General features: G+C 38.0%; 1 protein-coding gene across 2 annotated transcripts in view; it reads left to right on the forward strand.

Annotated features, from left to right (window-relative positions):
* The window catches only part of atrn (attractin), a 95,458-nt gene that overhangs the window by 71,903 nt on the left and 5,773 nt on the right, over positions 1–17,782 (forward strand). For both annotated transcript variants that reach the window (XM_079842622.1, XM_079842623.1), the window contains exon 27: positions 13,084–13,191. In XM_079842622.1, the coding sequence (XP_079698748.1) occupies positions 13,084–13,191 (108 nt within the window). The remainder of the gene's footprint in view (positions 1–13,083; positions 13,192–17,782) is intronic.

Consider the following 17,782-nt stretch of genomic DNA (forward strand, 5'->3'; position numbering starts at 1 on the left):
TATTGACTTTAGAACAGGTTTTTGTTGGTCGATGGCGATTTTCAGTTGCCTCAAAATAGCGACGTGCCAACAATGCATCTGAACACCTCGTTTTCAGACCAGCATGCCCATGGGCACGAGTGCATTTGCTATAAATGTGACCACATTCTTGTGACCATCGGTAGCAGGTCAAGACTGACGGATTTTTCAGCTGAGGTGCTATAGTTTTGGAGATTTTGACGGAATAGTTCTTTCTTTTTCAGCACAGGAACAGTAGGATAAACATGTCAGAAATATGAAAATCTCCCAAAAATCCTGGGACAGGTGGTAAATGTACTGTTGCTCTGTTGCAAGAGAGACCGGGGTTTGGGCCCCTTCTGGTGTCTTTTATTCTTGAAAAAGCCTTGTCCACTGTGTTCTTTAATGTTGAAGAAGCCATCCTGACCCTGAAAAGGTTTGAGCAGAAACTGTAGTTCCAGCATGAAAACCGCTTGTTTGGCAGCAGGGGGTTTCTGGTGCTTGGAGAGATGTCTTTTTCTACTTCATAATGTATGGCAGAGCCTTGCAAACAGTGCTCTTGCTTAGTTTCTTTGTACTGTCCTGTACACAGCCTCATCTCCTTTCCCAAGACCCCTGTTCTCAGCAAAGCAGTGTCCTCTGGGTGTTTTCTCGAGTTTTATTTAGCAGTGGTTTGGGTTGGGATGCACTTTTCTCACCAGTGCAAGATTGAACTGTCATTGCAGTCAGTTCTGTGGAGTTAAAACACTCCTCAGACTGTTCACCTTCGTGCTAATGCTTTATTTGTCTTGACACATGTTACGTTTTGCCTGCGTGAGGCTATTAAGAGAAGCATTACACGATCAGAGCTCCTATTGGGTAAACAGTCCTTATCGTACTCAAGCAGTCATCCTATATTTTGTTCGTCTCTTGTTTGAGAGCATGCACAAAATGAATATGACTATCTGTTTGTAAATAGTGAGTTTGTAACTCAGGGTTGTATGATTACTAATATAGTCTGCCATGATTACGGCAGACTATATTAGTTGTGATAACCTACTAATTCAGATTATTCAGAATTATTGAATTATAACCCCCCCATTTTGTTTTGCTTTGCTATTTTTTTCAACTAAAACTTAACTGAAGTTTTGATTTGTAATGCAAAAAACCTGCCCTTTTAAATTCATAGTTTTTAAAGTTTACATTTAAAATAGTCCAATTCATAAGACAACACTGCATTACTATCTAATCTAGTGCATTTATGCTACAATCTGGCACTTCCAGACCAGTTATTGTTCAGCAGCATGGACTGGATCCCCTCAGATCTCATATCAGATGAGAACAACTAATCACTGGATTTGAAGTACACATTTTTAAGCTACACTAATAATCCATTGACCTAAATCTATGTGCACTCGTTGTTACCATTGTTCTGCAAATTTCTCATTGCATAAATCCAGTCATTTCAATAGGAATCCACACAATCAGGAGTTTTAAGAGGGTCAAAGATTTCCCCATTTAAATTTTGCTGCTGGTTTAAAGGGTTAGTTCACCCAAAAATGAAAATTGTCATAATTTACTTACTCTCAAGTTGTTCCAAACCTGTACGAGTTTCTTTCTTCTGTTGAACATGAAAAAAATATATATTTTAAAGAATGTTTTCAATCAAACATGTAACGGTAGCCATTGATTTCCATAGTAGGACAATTTTTTGAAGGAAGTCAATGGCTACCATCAACTGTCTGGTTTCAAAAAAAAGCTGCTTGGTTTAAAAAAGACTTCTGCGTGTGCCGTGTTCCATACATCGCTACATTATTGACAATAATTTTTTTTCCCTACATAATTTTAGCGAACACCATCCACGTTTTTTCCCCCAAAATCGTTCAACCCTAAATGGATGTTTCAAACATACACAACAAAATAAAAAGTTATTTTTAAAGTATGTTCTATGCAAAAACAGCCCAATCCCTCTAGAATCATTATTTTCAAATACAGCTTTTTGGGTAATCTAGTGAAAATTCCTGTTTTTTTTTGTTTTTTTTTATAACAATTTATATAGCAGAAAAACGATGCTATATCTTGCAGTCCTACCCCAGATCATAGCCAACTCGTGCCCGTCACCAATGCTCTTCTAGTGTTCATGCTAGAGACAGCCAAGAAGTGCAATGATGTTGTGAATTAAATCACTGAAAGTGCAGCTTTTTCCTTTTTCCTTACCTTTTTCAATAATTCATCTTGGTAATAGTTTTAGTTGATGGAAATAACCTTGGAGAGGAGGAGCTGGAATGATTAGGATAGAGATTGCAATGAAAATAGAGAGTGGAAGAAAGGCCTCATCCGTTCTTTGCCACATTTTCACTCCGTCAGCACTGGGTCTGCCTCCACCTCCACCTCTCCCTCAATCTCTCTCTCTAGCTTTCATTTCTTCAGTCTCTCTCCGTTCTCTCTTCACTCTGTATTCCTTCAGAGGATTGAGTGTAAAAGCTTGCATCAGCCTCCCCCCTTCTGTTTGATGAAGGGATGCGGGTGTGGAGGAACTCACCCAGTCCTGTATGTGTTTGTGTGTTTAAGCTGTTGTAGTAGCCAAGTTCGTCAGGCTCTAAGCGACTCTCGATTGGAGGTCAGATTCCCTCTGCAGTAATACGGTCTTGTTTTTTTCACCCACACACAATCTCAAACAGTTGTTTTGTCGAGTAAAAAAATAGACATTCACAGCAGAGAAACACACACTCTCCCACCCACTATGTGTAATGGATGACTCGACACTAAATACACTGATTTCTGCACATGGTCCAAGTGAACTAATCTTAACAATCTGTTGCAGCAGAGAACTGGATACTTAGAAATGGGGCTGCCCTGGCATCAAGATATTTCTCTGTAATAGATCTAGTCTTTACTGATCCCTGTGCCACCATGAAGGCAACGGGTTATTACAGCAGAACAGTTCAGTAAATACCAGTGGGTCTCATTGGCACAAGCTTTCCTTATCCACTCATGGCAATCAAGAACCGGCTGCAGCTTCAGACTGATTTAAGATGACAAGCAACGTGGGCATGTCTGCCTCCTTCAGAGCGCACCGGCCCACATCCGCTGCATAGAAATGCCATGGTTAACGAGAACATTCTAGTCATTACAGTTCATGCGAGGCTCTCCTGTATTCCCTTATCTTATCACTCCAATATCCCTCAGAGCACTATTTCGTTTTGCTTTGATGCAACAAATGAGCATTGGGTTTATCTTGCCAGACTTTATAGAACTGTTGACCCGTTTCAAAAAAAGTGAATACTAACCAGTGGCATGCGGAAAATACCCTCTACCGCAGTAGCGCGAATTGAAACGCACATTATTTATTTTGTAAAAAAACCAAACATTTTTGGTTGAGGTAAAGAGTCACATTTACCACTGCTCTGTGAAATTTCACGGGTGAAATCCATTCATTTTAATGAAACGCATGAGGGTGAAAAAGTTCTTCCCACAGATTTCGCCCGTGTACAGGTTGGTCAGCCAAATTTTCTGCATTGACCAGTAGAAAGCTGCTTGGTTTTAGAGTGACTGTGTGAGTGGTTTTTCATGCATAGCTATACTAATGGCAATGGACCTTTTTGTCTGGAATTTCGCCAAAATTTGAAAAATTTGAAGTGGCTCAACCTTAATTTTATAAAGTGACGAGTATACTTTTTGTGCGCAAAAAAAACAAAAAAACTTCATTCAACAATTTCTTCTTGCCTGTGTCAGACCCTTACACTGTTGACGTAGTGTAAACAGTGCAGCGCTTCCAGAATGCTGGCTTACCATTGGTCGACACGGTTCATGTGAGCACCACGACACATGCGCATGAGTCATAGAACTGTCAAGTCAAGTCAACTTTATTTATATAGCGCTTTTAACAATGTAGATTGTTTCAAAGCAGCTTTACAGTGTTAAACAGGAAAATAATGCAGCATAATTTTATTCAGCTGTATAGCCATTCTGGAAAAAACGCTGATGTCATCAGTTCATTTCAATTATCATACAGTGACAGTGTGGGCTTTAGATCAATAATTAGATCAGTAATTTCGTTTAAATGGTTAATTTAGTTTATTAATAAGATTTATTTCGATGTTTGGTTGAAAAATTTAGTGTCGTAGAACTAGGATGCGCTGCACTGTTTACACTACGTCAACAACGTAGGAGACTGACACAGACTAGAAGAAACTGTTGAAATAAAGTCGTTATTTTTGTTTGTTTGGTTGCTGTTATGGGAAAATTTTTATCATGACCACGAGATTAAACATTGTGCATGAAATGTTTATTGAATTGCATGTATTCATACAGAATCAGTGTATCTAGCTAAAAGGTCATACACAACTTTGAGGGACACGCATAACATGGAGCCTATGTCGAAAACATGTTTTGTACAGGAGACACAGAGACACAAAGACTGGGATTTGACCTTTAGGGTTCAGGATGGCCTAAACGTAGGGAGCAGAGTTAAAATGAACAGCACACCAAGGTTATTATAGTTTTGCATTTTTCATTAGTTTTTATTTTTTGTTTTCAAATTCAGTTTAGTTTTAATTAGTTTTGAAAGTGGGTTTGCTAGTTTACTTTAGTTTTTATTTTTTGAAAATGATTAGTTTTAGTTGAGTTTTTATTAGTTTTAGTGTTAGTTTTAGTCATTTGGGTTATTTGTTTTAAATCAAATTTTGAACCAATTGAAACCACGCAACCAACATGTGTAGTGTTACTCGTTGCTTTAACAGTTTGATTTGTAACAACTGAATATTTTTAGGTGCTCCCTCATGCACCGAATGCTGATTGATCCGATGGTTTTATGTGTTAGGTTTTGGAAAGCAATGCTAACCCATTCTCTCATTGTCATTGTGATTTGGCATTCAGGGGAGATCTCATTTCTGGAGGCGTGATCTGTTTTTAAATGGTCATCTATAAGTGAATTTCTAGTGGATGTATTTAGTTGTCAGGGTCATGCAAAGTGAAATGGTCACGAAAAGCCTGGAATGTCAGAGAATTTTAAAATAGCGATTTTTCAGGGTTTAAAATGTCAAAGAAATTCATAGAAAGGCTATGGAAATCTTAAGTGAATATACACTTTTCAATCTCTAAAATAGTTAATTGACTAGACATTGCTTTTTTTTTTTTTAGGAGTGTATTATCTATAAAATGATTTTTTAAAGCTGCAGTCCGTAACCTTTTGCGCTCTAGCGGTTAATAAACAGAACTGCATGCGTCTTGCGGAAGAACATTGCAGCCGGAGCTACTTCTCTCTGTTTATGTCTATGGCGAGTCACGCAGAGACTGTGCTCCTCCGCAGCGGATCCTACCAGACCGGTCTGAAATAGTCCCAATATAAACACTTATTATAAGTGTACCATAATGATTCAGGGTTAGACAAAAACACAGTTTGGAAAATGGATTCACGTTGTACATTCTCATTAAATCATTTTTGTAAATCTTGAACACAAAAACAGTTACAGACAGCAGCTTTAAAGTCCTTGTCCAGTAATTATTCTTGGGCATTCATTGGTCAAAGGGTTAAAAACAAAAACTGAAATGGGGACCGACAGATCACAGATTGTCAGATGGCTTTTCTTTAAAAAAAGAGAACAGATCCATTTTCTAGCCGTGAATCATATGTAGACGCTTTGCTATTTATACCCGCATTGAAAATGTGTTTGTCAAACGCAGTGTTTCAGATCAAACCCACCTCAAAAAGCATGTTGTAAATTATTGAAAAAAGCTCAATTCAAATGTCTGTACCTGAATTGTTTAGCATGTGAGTTGTGGCTAAAGACACGCGTCTCTTTGCACTTTGCCTTGCAGCAGACCGAAAGAGAATGCATAGTGATATTAATTCCACTAATCTGTAGTCTCAGGGGCTTGTGGGAGTAATTAGGCTATTGGATTACGGCTCATTTGGGGATTATATTCCTGCATGAATCTCTCACAGTGGCCCAGGTTTATCTCTGGTTGGATGGATGGCTCCCTCCCGTTCTGTCATGTTCCTCACACTTGTAGACTTTCTCTCTTGAACTTTCTCACCCTGTTGTGGAGACAATTAGATATATCAGACATACAATGCCATTATTTTTACTGGCAGTCTCAGAGGCAACTAAATGAATCTCTCTTTTTGTTTTGTTTTTTGCTTCTCTCTCTCATGACATTCAACCATCGATCTATTGCTTTGTTCACAGTGCTTCCAAGTCCAATCTTTAGGACTGACTGTCCCCACTGTCATTTTACAAGTGATGAAATCAAATCCATTTGTTCAGACAGTGTGGTGAATATTCGCTATATCTACATGGATTGCCCTACTAATGACTTTAGTGTCCGCATGATGCCAAAAGACATGAGGGGAGCTGTCATTTCATCAGAGGATGGAAGACGTTTTGATTTTCTTCTGCCGCAGTGCTGAACTCATGAGGCGCATCAGACATCATAAGTGTCAAGTTTTCAAACCATATGGGTGGGGTTTAGATTAGGGCTGCAACATAGATTAATCGATTATCAAAATAATCATGTCATCTTAATCGTCTGATTAACGGTATTTAAAAAAAAAGTTATTACAACCCAATGTTGCCAATGTTGTCCTCAATGAGTATGCAAACTGAAGAATGTATGCTATACATTGTGTAAAAAAATAAAGGATACTAGCCTACTAGAATACTAGAAAGCCTACTAGAATAAAGGATAACACTTTATAAGAACTGCACACTATGAATCATTAGTTAAGCATTAGTTAATAACCAATTCATCATTTATAAAGCATTAATAGACATTAATAAGCAGTTTATAAATACAGCTATAAATGCTTTGTTCTTGGTTTAGGCATATCTATAATGTGTTTAAAAAAGTGTATTTTCAAACTTTATTAATGATCAATTAATCATTTCTAAATTATTACATTATTTACCAACCAGTTATTTAGGGGTTGTCATAAGATTGTTTTGAAAGTCTAAGTAAATGATTAATAAACTATTTAAATGTACATTTATTATTTGGACATATAGTAATAGTTACTCAGTGTGTTAATACATGCTTTATTAACATGTATTCTTACAGTAATTTATGATTCATTCAGGTAGTTATAAAACATTTAGTAGTTGTAAGTTAACAGCTTTTGTGAGGACTATTTATGCCTCGTAAAGCTTTTACAAAGGAGATTTAAAGTCTCAATTTCTTCTAAACAGAAAAAGGAAACAAACACAACACATTGTGATACAGAGATTAAAATTTAAAGATGCAAAAAATGAAACTGTACACTGTATACCATGAAAAATAAACCTCTGCAATGTCATGGAACATTAAAAATCCTGTACACCTCCAGAAAACTGTGCAGTAAAATTAAACTTAGCCTCTAGTGTACAGTTGTAGGGTTTCATTTTTTGCATCTGTCATCCACTGACAACTCCTAAATAACTGATTTGTAAATAATGTAATACTTAATTTAGAAATTAAATTATTCATTGAAGTCAAGTCAAGTCAACTTTATTTATATAGCGCTTTTAACAATGTAGATTGTTTCAAAGCAGCTTTACAGTGTTAAACAGGAAAATAATGCAGCATAATTTTATTCAGCTGTATAGCCATTCTGGAAAAATTTCAAGTATCATACAGTGACAGTGTGGGCTTTAGATCAATAATTTGATCAGTAATTTAGTTTAAATGGTTAATTTAGTTTATTATTTAGATGTATTTCGATGTTTAGTTGAAAAATTTAGTGTCCCCAACTGAGCACGCCAAGCCAGAGGCAACAGTGGCAAGGAAACCAAAACCCCATTAGGTGACCTAATGGAGAAAAATAAACCTTGGGAGAAACCAGGCTCAGTCGGGGTGCCAGTTCTCCTCTGGCCAATTAACAAACAGCGTATTATTATTATTATTATTATTATTCTGGCAGTTTTACAGCTCGGAGGTCATAATAGATCAGAATATTCGAGGGACCGGGGGCAACATGCTGGAGACGGGTTTATTGAGGATGATGTTGATTAAATAATTATTAAAGTGCAATATTCGAATGATCGGAGGCAACACGCTGGAGACGGGTTTATTGAGGATGACATATCGATTTAAGTATTATTTAATTGTAATATTCGAACAATCTGAGTCAACACGCCGGAGACGGGTTTATTGAGATTGAATTGTATAAAATACAATTATTAAATACATTATAGATGAACTACTACTAATGCCAGTAGTACTACTAATAAGTCTTGCTAATGTCTATTAATGCTTTACTAATGATTCATAGCATGAGTTATTATAAAGTGTTACCGAATAAGGTAAATATACGCATTCACTTATCTGAATATAATAATTGTATTGCATTTATACCCACAACAATCCCTTTTCATTTACCGGCTTTCATAAAAATGCAAATACTTGTTACTTGTTACATTTTATGCATATTTAACAGCGTTATTCACTACTGTAAAGTGATGTGATTGGCGGATGTTTTCCATGCACAACATGATAGGCATGATAATCAAATTTGTTGTCAATGTTTTTATCTTTTTTTTCACTCTCCTAATTAGAATGCATGCGCTGGCATTCTTTCAGTGAAGTGTCATTGTCTTCAGTCTGTCTCACTCACGACGAACCTTCATGCAAAATGGACATTTTTGACTTGTGAACATTTACAGTTTATGCAATATGCTATGGAAAACGTATTAACCGCTTTAAATGGCACACACATCTGTAAAAGTATATGATTGCAAGCAGCATGAATCTATAGGCTCTATGCATATGGGTTTGTTTGAAGCGCTTAATGTAAAGCATTTTCATGTTTAGGATAACTTGGATCGTGCCCTTCTTTTGCAGCAACTCGCACTGTCCACTATATTTCAGGTGTCTTTTGTCCAGAGAAGTGCGTTATGCGCTACTGTAAAGTGACGTGATGTTTTCAATATACAGAGTGCAGAGTGCAATATGTTGTTGATGTTTTTTTTTATATCATTTTTGTCTATTTTGTTGATTAGTTGTTGCAGCCCTAGTTTAGATCGTTTTTTTATTCTTAATAATTAATTAATTAATTAATTTGTTACATTTATATACCGCTTTTTCTAGGCACTCAAAGCGCTTTACATAGAAGGGGAATCTCCTCAACCACCACCAATGTGCAGCATCCACCTGGATGATGCGACGGCAGCCATATTGCGCCAGAACGCCCACCACACACAAGCTGATTGGTGGAGAGGAGATAGAGTGATGAAGCCAATCTGTAGATATGGGGATGATTAGGAGGCCATGATGGAGAGGGGCCAATGGGCAAATTTGGCCAGGATGCCGGGGTTACACCCCTACTCTTTATCGAAGGACACCTGGGATTTTTAATGACCACAGAGAGTCAGGACCTCGGTTTAACGTCTCATCCGAAGGACGGTGCTTGTTACAGTATAGTGTCCCAATCACTATAGTGGGGTGTTAGGACCCACACAGACCACAGGGTGAGCACCCCCTGCTGGCCTCACTAACACCTCTACCAGCAGCTACCTGGTTTTTCCCAGTTGGTCTCCCATCCAGGTACTAACCAGGCTCGGCTCTGCTTAGCTTCAGTGGGGAAACCAGTCTTGGGCTGCAGGGTGATATGGCTGCTGGCAATAATCAAACAAGTCAGATTTTTGCTGTCTGTACAAAGCCTGTGTAAACCAGTGGGGTGTAGAAGAAATCTGTGGAAACCCCATGAGCCATGATGAGACAATTCAAGGCTACACTGCATAAAAACAGCTGGTTATAGCTAGATTAAGCTGTTTTAGCTAGTGTACCAGCTGTCTCCTAGACTGACCAGCTGACAATTAGTTTCAGGCTTGGATGTCACATCCAGGGAATGCTGGCTGAACGTCTGATGCATAAGGCACACAAAACTGTAGTTTGGAAGTCATCATCTGATGATCTGGTTGAATTCTACTGTGTTTCTGGGAGATGTGTGCAAAACAGCCTGCCTGGAAACAAAGCCGTTGCGATGCCAAACCCCCTCGTGGAAGAATAAACCCGTTGTGTACAACTGTGAATGGGCGTTTAACAGAATCGACTAAAATCTGGATTGTCAGTATGTGAACTTCACGGCATACTCTTTAAAATTATCCAGGAGTTTTACATGCCAGTCTGTTACTTGTAGGGACATTGACTTTACAGTTTTCCCCAAACATAACGCTTCTGTGTAAAAACTGTGTCTGGTTGCTTACATGTCAGTCAAACGGCCTCTGGGCTATGTGAGACCAAAACCCCTCTAAAACCAGCAATCCAGACTAGCTGGGAGAAACGCATTGGGGATTGATATCAGTGTATGCTACTGTTTTAGCACACAGCCTGTCTCGGATCAGTATTCGGCATAGCTACAACCTCACCATCTGAGTCAGCACCGCTTCTCTCCTGAAGGTTGATTGAAAGATCTCTCTTTTCTCTCCTCTCCACATCCATCTTTACCCTTCTGCTCTGTCTCTTTGGATATGCCTTATATTCCTGACGGTAGTTAAAGCACACATCAGTAAATATGCACTTTGATGTGCTGCAATGGGACCGTGTGGGTATGTGTGTGACAGTTGCTATGCTCCCTGGAGCGCTTGCTTCTCTCTCTCTCTCCCTCTCTCTCTCTCTCTCTCTCTCTCTCTCTCTCTCTCTCTCTCTCTCTCTCTCTCTCTCTCTCTCTCTCTCTCTCTCTCTCTCTCTCCTCTCTCTCTCTCTCTCTCTCTCTCTCTCTCTCTCTCTCTCTCTCTCTCTCTCTCCTCTCTCTCTCTCTCTCTCTCTCTCTCTCTCTCTCTCTCGCGCTTTCTCTCTCTCTCTCTCTCGCGCTTTCTCTCTCTCTCTCTCTCGCGCTTTCTCTCTCTCTCTCTCTCTCTCTCTCTCAGATTTTCTGTTGTGTTGGGCTGAGCTTTTAAACATGGACAGACAGATACACAACACACGCGCGGATTAAATGACTTGTGGTTCCTCCTGAGGGAGATGGCAGTTGGACGATGGGGATTTCTAATTGAGTGGTTTGCTGTGAAGAAACTTGTTTTGCTCTTATCACTCTCTATCCGTATTTCACACGCACATACATACTGATTCAGATTACCATCATCATCATTATAAATATCAGAGAGCAAGAGACAGTCCCGTGGGAGCATTTGCGATGTTCAAAAACTTTAAATTCAAAATGTTTGATGTAGGAACTAAACTCAGTAAAAATGCAGTTTAAAGAAGGATGTTTTGTAAACCATATTTACATTTATGGATGGATGGATGCACGGGTAGCTGGATAGAGATAAAAAAGAATTGTTTAAAACCATATTTACATTGGATGGATGGATGGATATGAATGTAGATAAGTAGATTGGCTTTATTTTCAGTTTTCATTTTACTTTTCATTTTGCAAAATATAAAAATATAAAAAGTTTTAATATTTTGATACTGTATGTTTATACATAAGTAATTAATATTCATTTAAAAATATGATAAGTTTAAGTTGAAGTACTAAAAATACTTATTTAATTTTAGTTAGCTACCAAGGCAACATTTTCTAACATTAATAAATGTGAAAACAGTGACCTAAAAATTTTGCTTTTCCTATTTAAATTGAGCAGGGTGATAGTACATGGAACAAATGAACATTTAAGAAAATATTTTTTTGTAATTATTTTTATTTAAATTTAAATTCATTTAAATTGAACCATTCACATCAGCCGCGACACAAATTTGCGATGTCTGACGTTTCAGAGCTCCGACATTCCAAAACATTTGCGGCGACAGCTGAGAAAACATGGACACTTCATCATCCAGTGAAGACGAGCTTTTCATTTTATTTAAAAGACCGAAAAGAAGATTTTGTGTGCACTCAGTCTTAAAAGAACAGAGAGTCTGAAGGGGAGTATATTAATCTTGTACAGGAGCTAACACTCTATCATGGCCAGTTCCACACTTACTTTCGAATGTCTGTGGGACAATTTGAGGACCTCATTTAGAGACAGTAGCATCCCATCTGACGAGACAAACCACAAACTTCAGGGAACCAATCGATCCGGAGCAGCTGTGTTTCCAGCTGTTTCCAGTTGAGTCACAATGTAAACATTTAAGTGCCACAGTTGTACTGACGGAAACACATTTACTTTCTATAGTAGCGGACACAATTAGGTTTAGAAAAAAAATCTAGTTTTAACTCAAAAGGTTAGGCTATGTTATCGTTGTCTGTAGCCTAAAGCGACTTGCATGTGCTCCACAGGAGCTGTAATCTTGTGTCGTGAGAAATGCGATAACTGGCAGGTTAATGTTGATTGAATAGCTAGTGACATCTACTCTTTTACTGTCTATGCATCTACTGGACATTTCGTCACCTTTGTTTCCTTGTATTTGATTGGTTGAAGCATTTTCTATCGCTGTGTAGAGTAAAAAAAATCGACATTGAAGCAGAAGACAAAAAAGCATGGCAGCACATTCGCGTTCGGTGTGGAACAAAAAAAAAATGTATCCATTGCGCAAATTATTCACGTGTCAAAATCGCGCCCAGTGTGAAAGGAAAATATTATTGTGATTTTCTTCTGGATATGTGGTGCTCCTGAATGATGCCGGTTCGAGTCGGTCACATGTCCTTCAATAATTTCCATTCACTCACTGTTTTCATCTGAAAAGAAGAAAATCTCAAAATAACAACCAAAAAAAAAAAAACACTTGAGCACAGCTCTTGAAATTTTTATATCAACACTTATCAGATGTTCCATACCTGCATATTACTTTTTCATTTTTTCCCTTCATTATTAGATAATTTGTGCCAATTTATGTTTGCATCCTTTTTTCCCTGAGATATAAGGAAAGAGTGGCATCAATTATGCTTAACGAGTGTTTGATCTGTTCTCAGTACGCTCTCTCTCCGTCTCTGACAGTTAAAAGGCTGTGCAGAGATACAGTTCCCTTTTGTTTGACTTCCTCTTAGATGGTCCTTTTATGTGTTTATGTGCTCACAAGCTTGTTTCAATCTGGCCTTCTCTCTTTTAAATTCCGCCTGCATCTCTTTCAAGCTGTGTTGTCTCAAAATTCACCTTTATATTGATCTCGGCTTTAACGGCGCACAGAGCCGTATGCGTGTTTGTGTGTGAATGTAACACTGTTGGATAATCTTCCTCTTCTCTTTCTCAGCAACTCCTGCGAGAAATGCAGCAGATGGCCAGCCGACCATTCGCCACCATCAACGTCGCCTTGGAGACAGACGAGGAGCCGCCAGACCTGATTGGTGGAAACGTGAAGGTTAGCGTGACCTTTCGGATGCTGACATCAGAGTTGGCTTTAAGAGGGAGTGCAGTTATTGCATATGTTAATGTTGGGAATGAACTGAGAGCTGAGTCACTGGCTTTGTCCAAAACCTAGTGAGCTGTGTCGCTGTCTACATAAGCAACTGCCTTCTAAGACAGCAACCTAATAAAAAGTCATTTAAAACCCTACATAGCTACTCTCTTAGGCCTGGTCACACGTGCGCTTCTAATGTGAAGCACAGTAGATAATCCAATAGTTTCCATTAGCATATGTTGCCAAGTTAATGATACAGTGCTTAAATAAGCACAAAAATAAATAGTCAGTTTTTCATTAAATGGATGGGCTTTTATCAATATAGATTTCCTGCTTTGATTGCGATTCACCAGCTCTTGATTTGATATGTACAGTATTATTTATAACGTCCATTTTGCTTCGCTTTAAAATTCTCTCTGCTAATGTTGTTAATTATAGAGGGAAGCGTTTCAGAAGGGCTTTTCGCTCTTGAAATGGTTAACTTCTTAACCCGCATCGGATCGTGGGCGGGGGGGTTGACGGAAGTGGGGGGGTGTGTACTTTTATTTACTTTTGTTTTATACAAAATATTTAATCAACTATCACAAACTATGCATCATTTGAAAGCTAAAACACTCAAGATTCATGTTCTGAACTTGTTTTTGCAATAAATACACCAGAGAGGAAAGGGTTAAATGAAACGCTAAAGGACCGTCCATGTAAACATTAGCAAAATATTAGCGATACTCATCTTTCATCTCCTGTCGTTCAGATCAGATCGGACGAATCCAATAAACACCCGCATACATCTCTGTGTAAGAGTCCACTCTTCAAAATGCATCCCACTTTTTAATCCAAAACAACGAAAAAATAGGCAAAAAACTAAAAATCCTCCGTTGTTTGCAAGAGAGTTTTGAGTTGGCGTAATCAATCATGTCCATTTTCAATGAAATATCGATTCTAATCCGTGTCTGGCAAACTCCCCCTGCTAGAATAGTTTCTCCCACGTGCAATGGTTCAACCCTCGTCTCTCTCCTTCAATCAGAGTCTCTTCTGGGATGCATCATATAGAGGAAGTGCCTTACAGGCTTGGTGAGCTGTCAATCATTGCGCCCATGGTTTTCGTTGGATAAAGGCACTCGGTGCCCAGCCAATGCCTTTCCAACAAAGGTTTGATTGATGGACTTAGTAACCAATCAAAAGGCATTATCTTGCGCAGTTTACGTAAGTAGGCTTTGATGAATACTGTTTGTGCGCTGGCTGCGCGTTCTCCATGGCGCAACTGCAGTGGAGCGCGCAGACTCTTACTGACACTTATTATCAGCTAAATTAGCTTTTTACACTTTGTAATCTCTGTAAATAGTTGCTTTAGTTTTTCAGTAACTGTTTATCCATTATAATTAGTAGTTTATTGCAGTTTATTGCAGATTTATTTGAATGAAAAACTACTCTTTACAATAGCAAATGTTCTGAAATAAATGGCCTTTTTGAAATGACGCCTAGACTTTTCTTGACATAAAAGCTCACAGAAGCCACATTACTGAGAGAATCATCCTCATATTTGAATCATGACATTAGACATTCAGTTTTATATTTAAGTTATTTTCAGGCTCTTAACATTAAATTATAATATTTTTTTCCCTAAGTGAAATAAAAAAAAAAAAAACGTGAGTCACTTACATGTATATTTACATGTATATTACTCTGTTCCCATATTACTTTGAGTTATTATGACTCTTGGGTAGCAATATTTCAAGTGTCTAGTTTAAAATAAGACCAGGTTTATGAATATAGACCATAGGGTTTAAGAGCTGCAGACATTTTCATTTGGGTATATCGTTTTCAAAGAATTCTCAAAAATGGGGCGCTTGTTAAGAGGTTAACCCTGGATCATTCCAAACCCCGGTAAACGGAATCCTGAGTTATCTTGCTTCACTTTTCACATTTCATATGCTTTACCCGGGGGTTTACAATAATTTTCCTGTGTATGCGTAGTCTGGCATTTCACACTGCATATTCCTAAACCCTTGGTTAGTGTCCTTATTTGCGGTGTCAACAACCATGATTGGATACATCCAGGTTTGTATAACTCTAGCTTCACTATTTGACAACTGATTATGATAAAAACATATATGGACAGTCATTTCTTTTTTTGGGTTTTTTGGGAGAGTTTTTTGGGAGGAATACACATCAAATATGCTAAATCAAACTGACAGTTGTTGATATTTTGAATGAAATAAGACGCATACTTAGTCAATCACATCTGCTCCTATTTTTTGAGATCACAGGGCTTTGCTTAACACTGTATCCCCACATTTAATTCATATTTCTTTACAAAGAATTGTCATTATAAATGTTCTACAAAATGATGCCATGAGAGGAGCATTTGGCATAGTTTACTACTGATCTCTCACTCATACACTGCCCGGCCAAAAAAGTTGTTGTTTGGATTTAAATAGTCAAATGCTTAAGAGTGATTGGATCATTATTGCAGGGATTTATTATATTTCTAGCATGTCATATGTTTGGGAACAGTTCTTCTAAGCCTAATTAATGGAGTGTGTAGCTTTTCATTTCTTAAACATCCATGTAGGAAGACCTACATGGCCATATTTCAGGATGACAATGTCAATATTCATCAGGCTCAAACTGGTTGGGAGGGAGCATGAAGAATCATTTTCACACATGAATTGGCACCTCTGAGTCCAGACCTTAAATTCATTGAAAGTCTTTGGGATGTGCTGGAGTAGACTTTACAGAGTGCTCGACTCTTGCATTGTCAATACAAGATTTTGACCAAAAATGCATCAAAATATCATCACAACATGTATCTCCATCAAGAGGTGTAATAGTTTGCCAAACATATAACATGCTAGAAACATAATAATCACTGCGTTAATGATCCAATCATAGACTCTTAAGCATTTCCCTATTTAAATCCAAACAGCAACTTTTTTTTGGCCGTGCAGGGTATTAAATGTTACAACTCCCTTCCTCCTTTCTGCATGAAACTTCCGTGTTTTGTCTTTGAACATAACAAATAGATATAAATGCTTCCACAAATGAAACATGAAGCCAATAGATACACACTTACACCAATATATGGTTTGTATGTGTTTTTTCATTAATGACCCTCTTCTAAATTACAAGTGTGAAACGTTTCTTGAGTTTAGAATGATAACCAGGGGTTAAGCAGTGTGAAAAGCCCTATAGTAACTTGTCTTAAGAACTTTATTAAAAGTTATTTGATCAAGACTCGTGCTTCAGTGGTTGTGCTGTATGTTTTCATCAATTTATACATTTATAACAGGGCTCAAACTATGCAGTGGAGTGAGTTGTTTTTCCATGTAGGCTACATTTTCATCCACCCATTGCAAATAGGAATAGAGTTAAAGATCGATATTGGTATTTTAAGAATTGATATCTGTTGAAATAAAAATTGCAATTAATAGGAAAATCGATGTCTTTACAGAGTACTATAAATTAAATAATGTTATAGATTTTTAAGTAGTAAATAAAGTATAATTCCCTCAACTCAATCTGCAATCTTAGTGAAAACTTTCACAGCTCTCCATAGTGAATACTAGGATTGCCTGATCTGTGAAGCATACATGTGAGGCTTCTGGATAACTTGGCAAAATTGAGGTGTACTATAAGGTAGTGTAGATTTTTGGGATTGTGCCGGGAATATCAGCTCACTAGGTGTTAGAACAGAACTTAAGACTAAACCTCTGTGTTTTAGGGCGTTTTTACACCTTCATTTTGTTCACTTAGAGCGTTTGTTTTGGAACCTGGCGTGTTCTCCCTTAGTTTGGTTTGTTTCTGCACAGTATGAACAGTGTATGAAGACTGAAAATGCGCTTGGATCTGCACCCAAAAAATGGTCTGAGATTGCCTGAATGAGGTGGTCTTGGGCCGCTTGAAAACAAACTATAGGACCGTTCACTTGTGGCGAGAAAGCAATTCAACCCAACGTATGACTGTTGTATGATTGGTGAGCCTGCCATTGCCATTGAAAGCCTAATTACTGTTCTCCGAAATGGGTACATGGTAAGAATGTTGTCCCAACAAAACTTTGTATCCTGCTCAAAATGATAAAGTAATATAACATCAGCTACAAAGAAAGCGGTAGAATATGTTTTTGCTTTGAAAAACGTGGGGAAAGTGGAATGGGGAAAAACCTTGAGGTCTTGAGACGAGTCTTTTAAAAGATGATTTTATTTTGAGCATCGCGTTTTTAGAACGCTGTGTCATGGGCAAGACGCTGCAAAAGACTCGAGTGCAGCGGTCATACGTCTAGCACGTTTACATAGAAAACAATGGAAAAGTAGTGCGTTCTGTGTGAACGACCCCTAAGCCTGCGGAGTTGTTGTCTGTCGTCTATCTTTACTCACCCATTACTTGTATTGACACATTGTGGTCCGTTTATAAACGTATATTTTTAATTCCTGTTTGGGAACAAAGCAAACGATCCACAGGTCTGAATACACCTTTAGGGGCTGTTCACACAGAACACGTTTTTACCTTTCCATTGTGCCACTTTTCCAATAGTTTTTCGATGTAAACACGTGCT

Source organism: Gobio gobio, assembly GCF_949357685.1.
Source record: "Gobio gobio genome assembly, chromosome: 18".
Lineage (NCBI taxonomy): Eukaryota > Metazoa > Chordata > Actinopteri > Cypriniformes > Gobionidae > Gobio > Gobio gobio.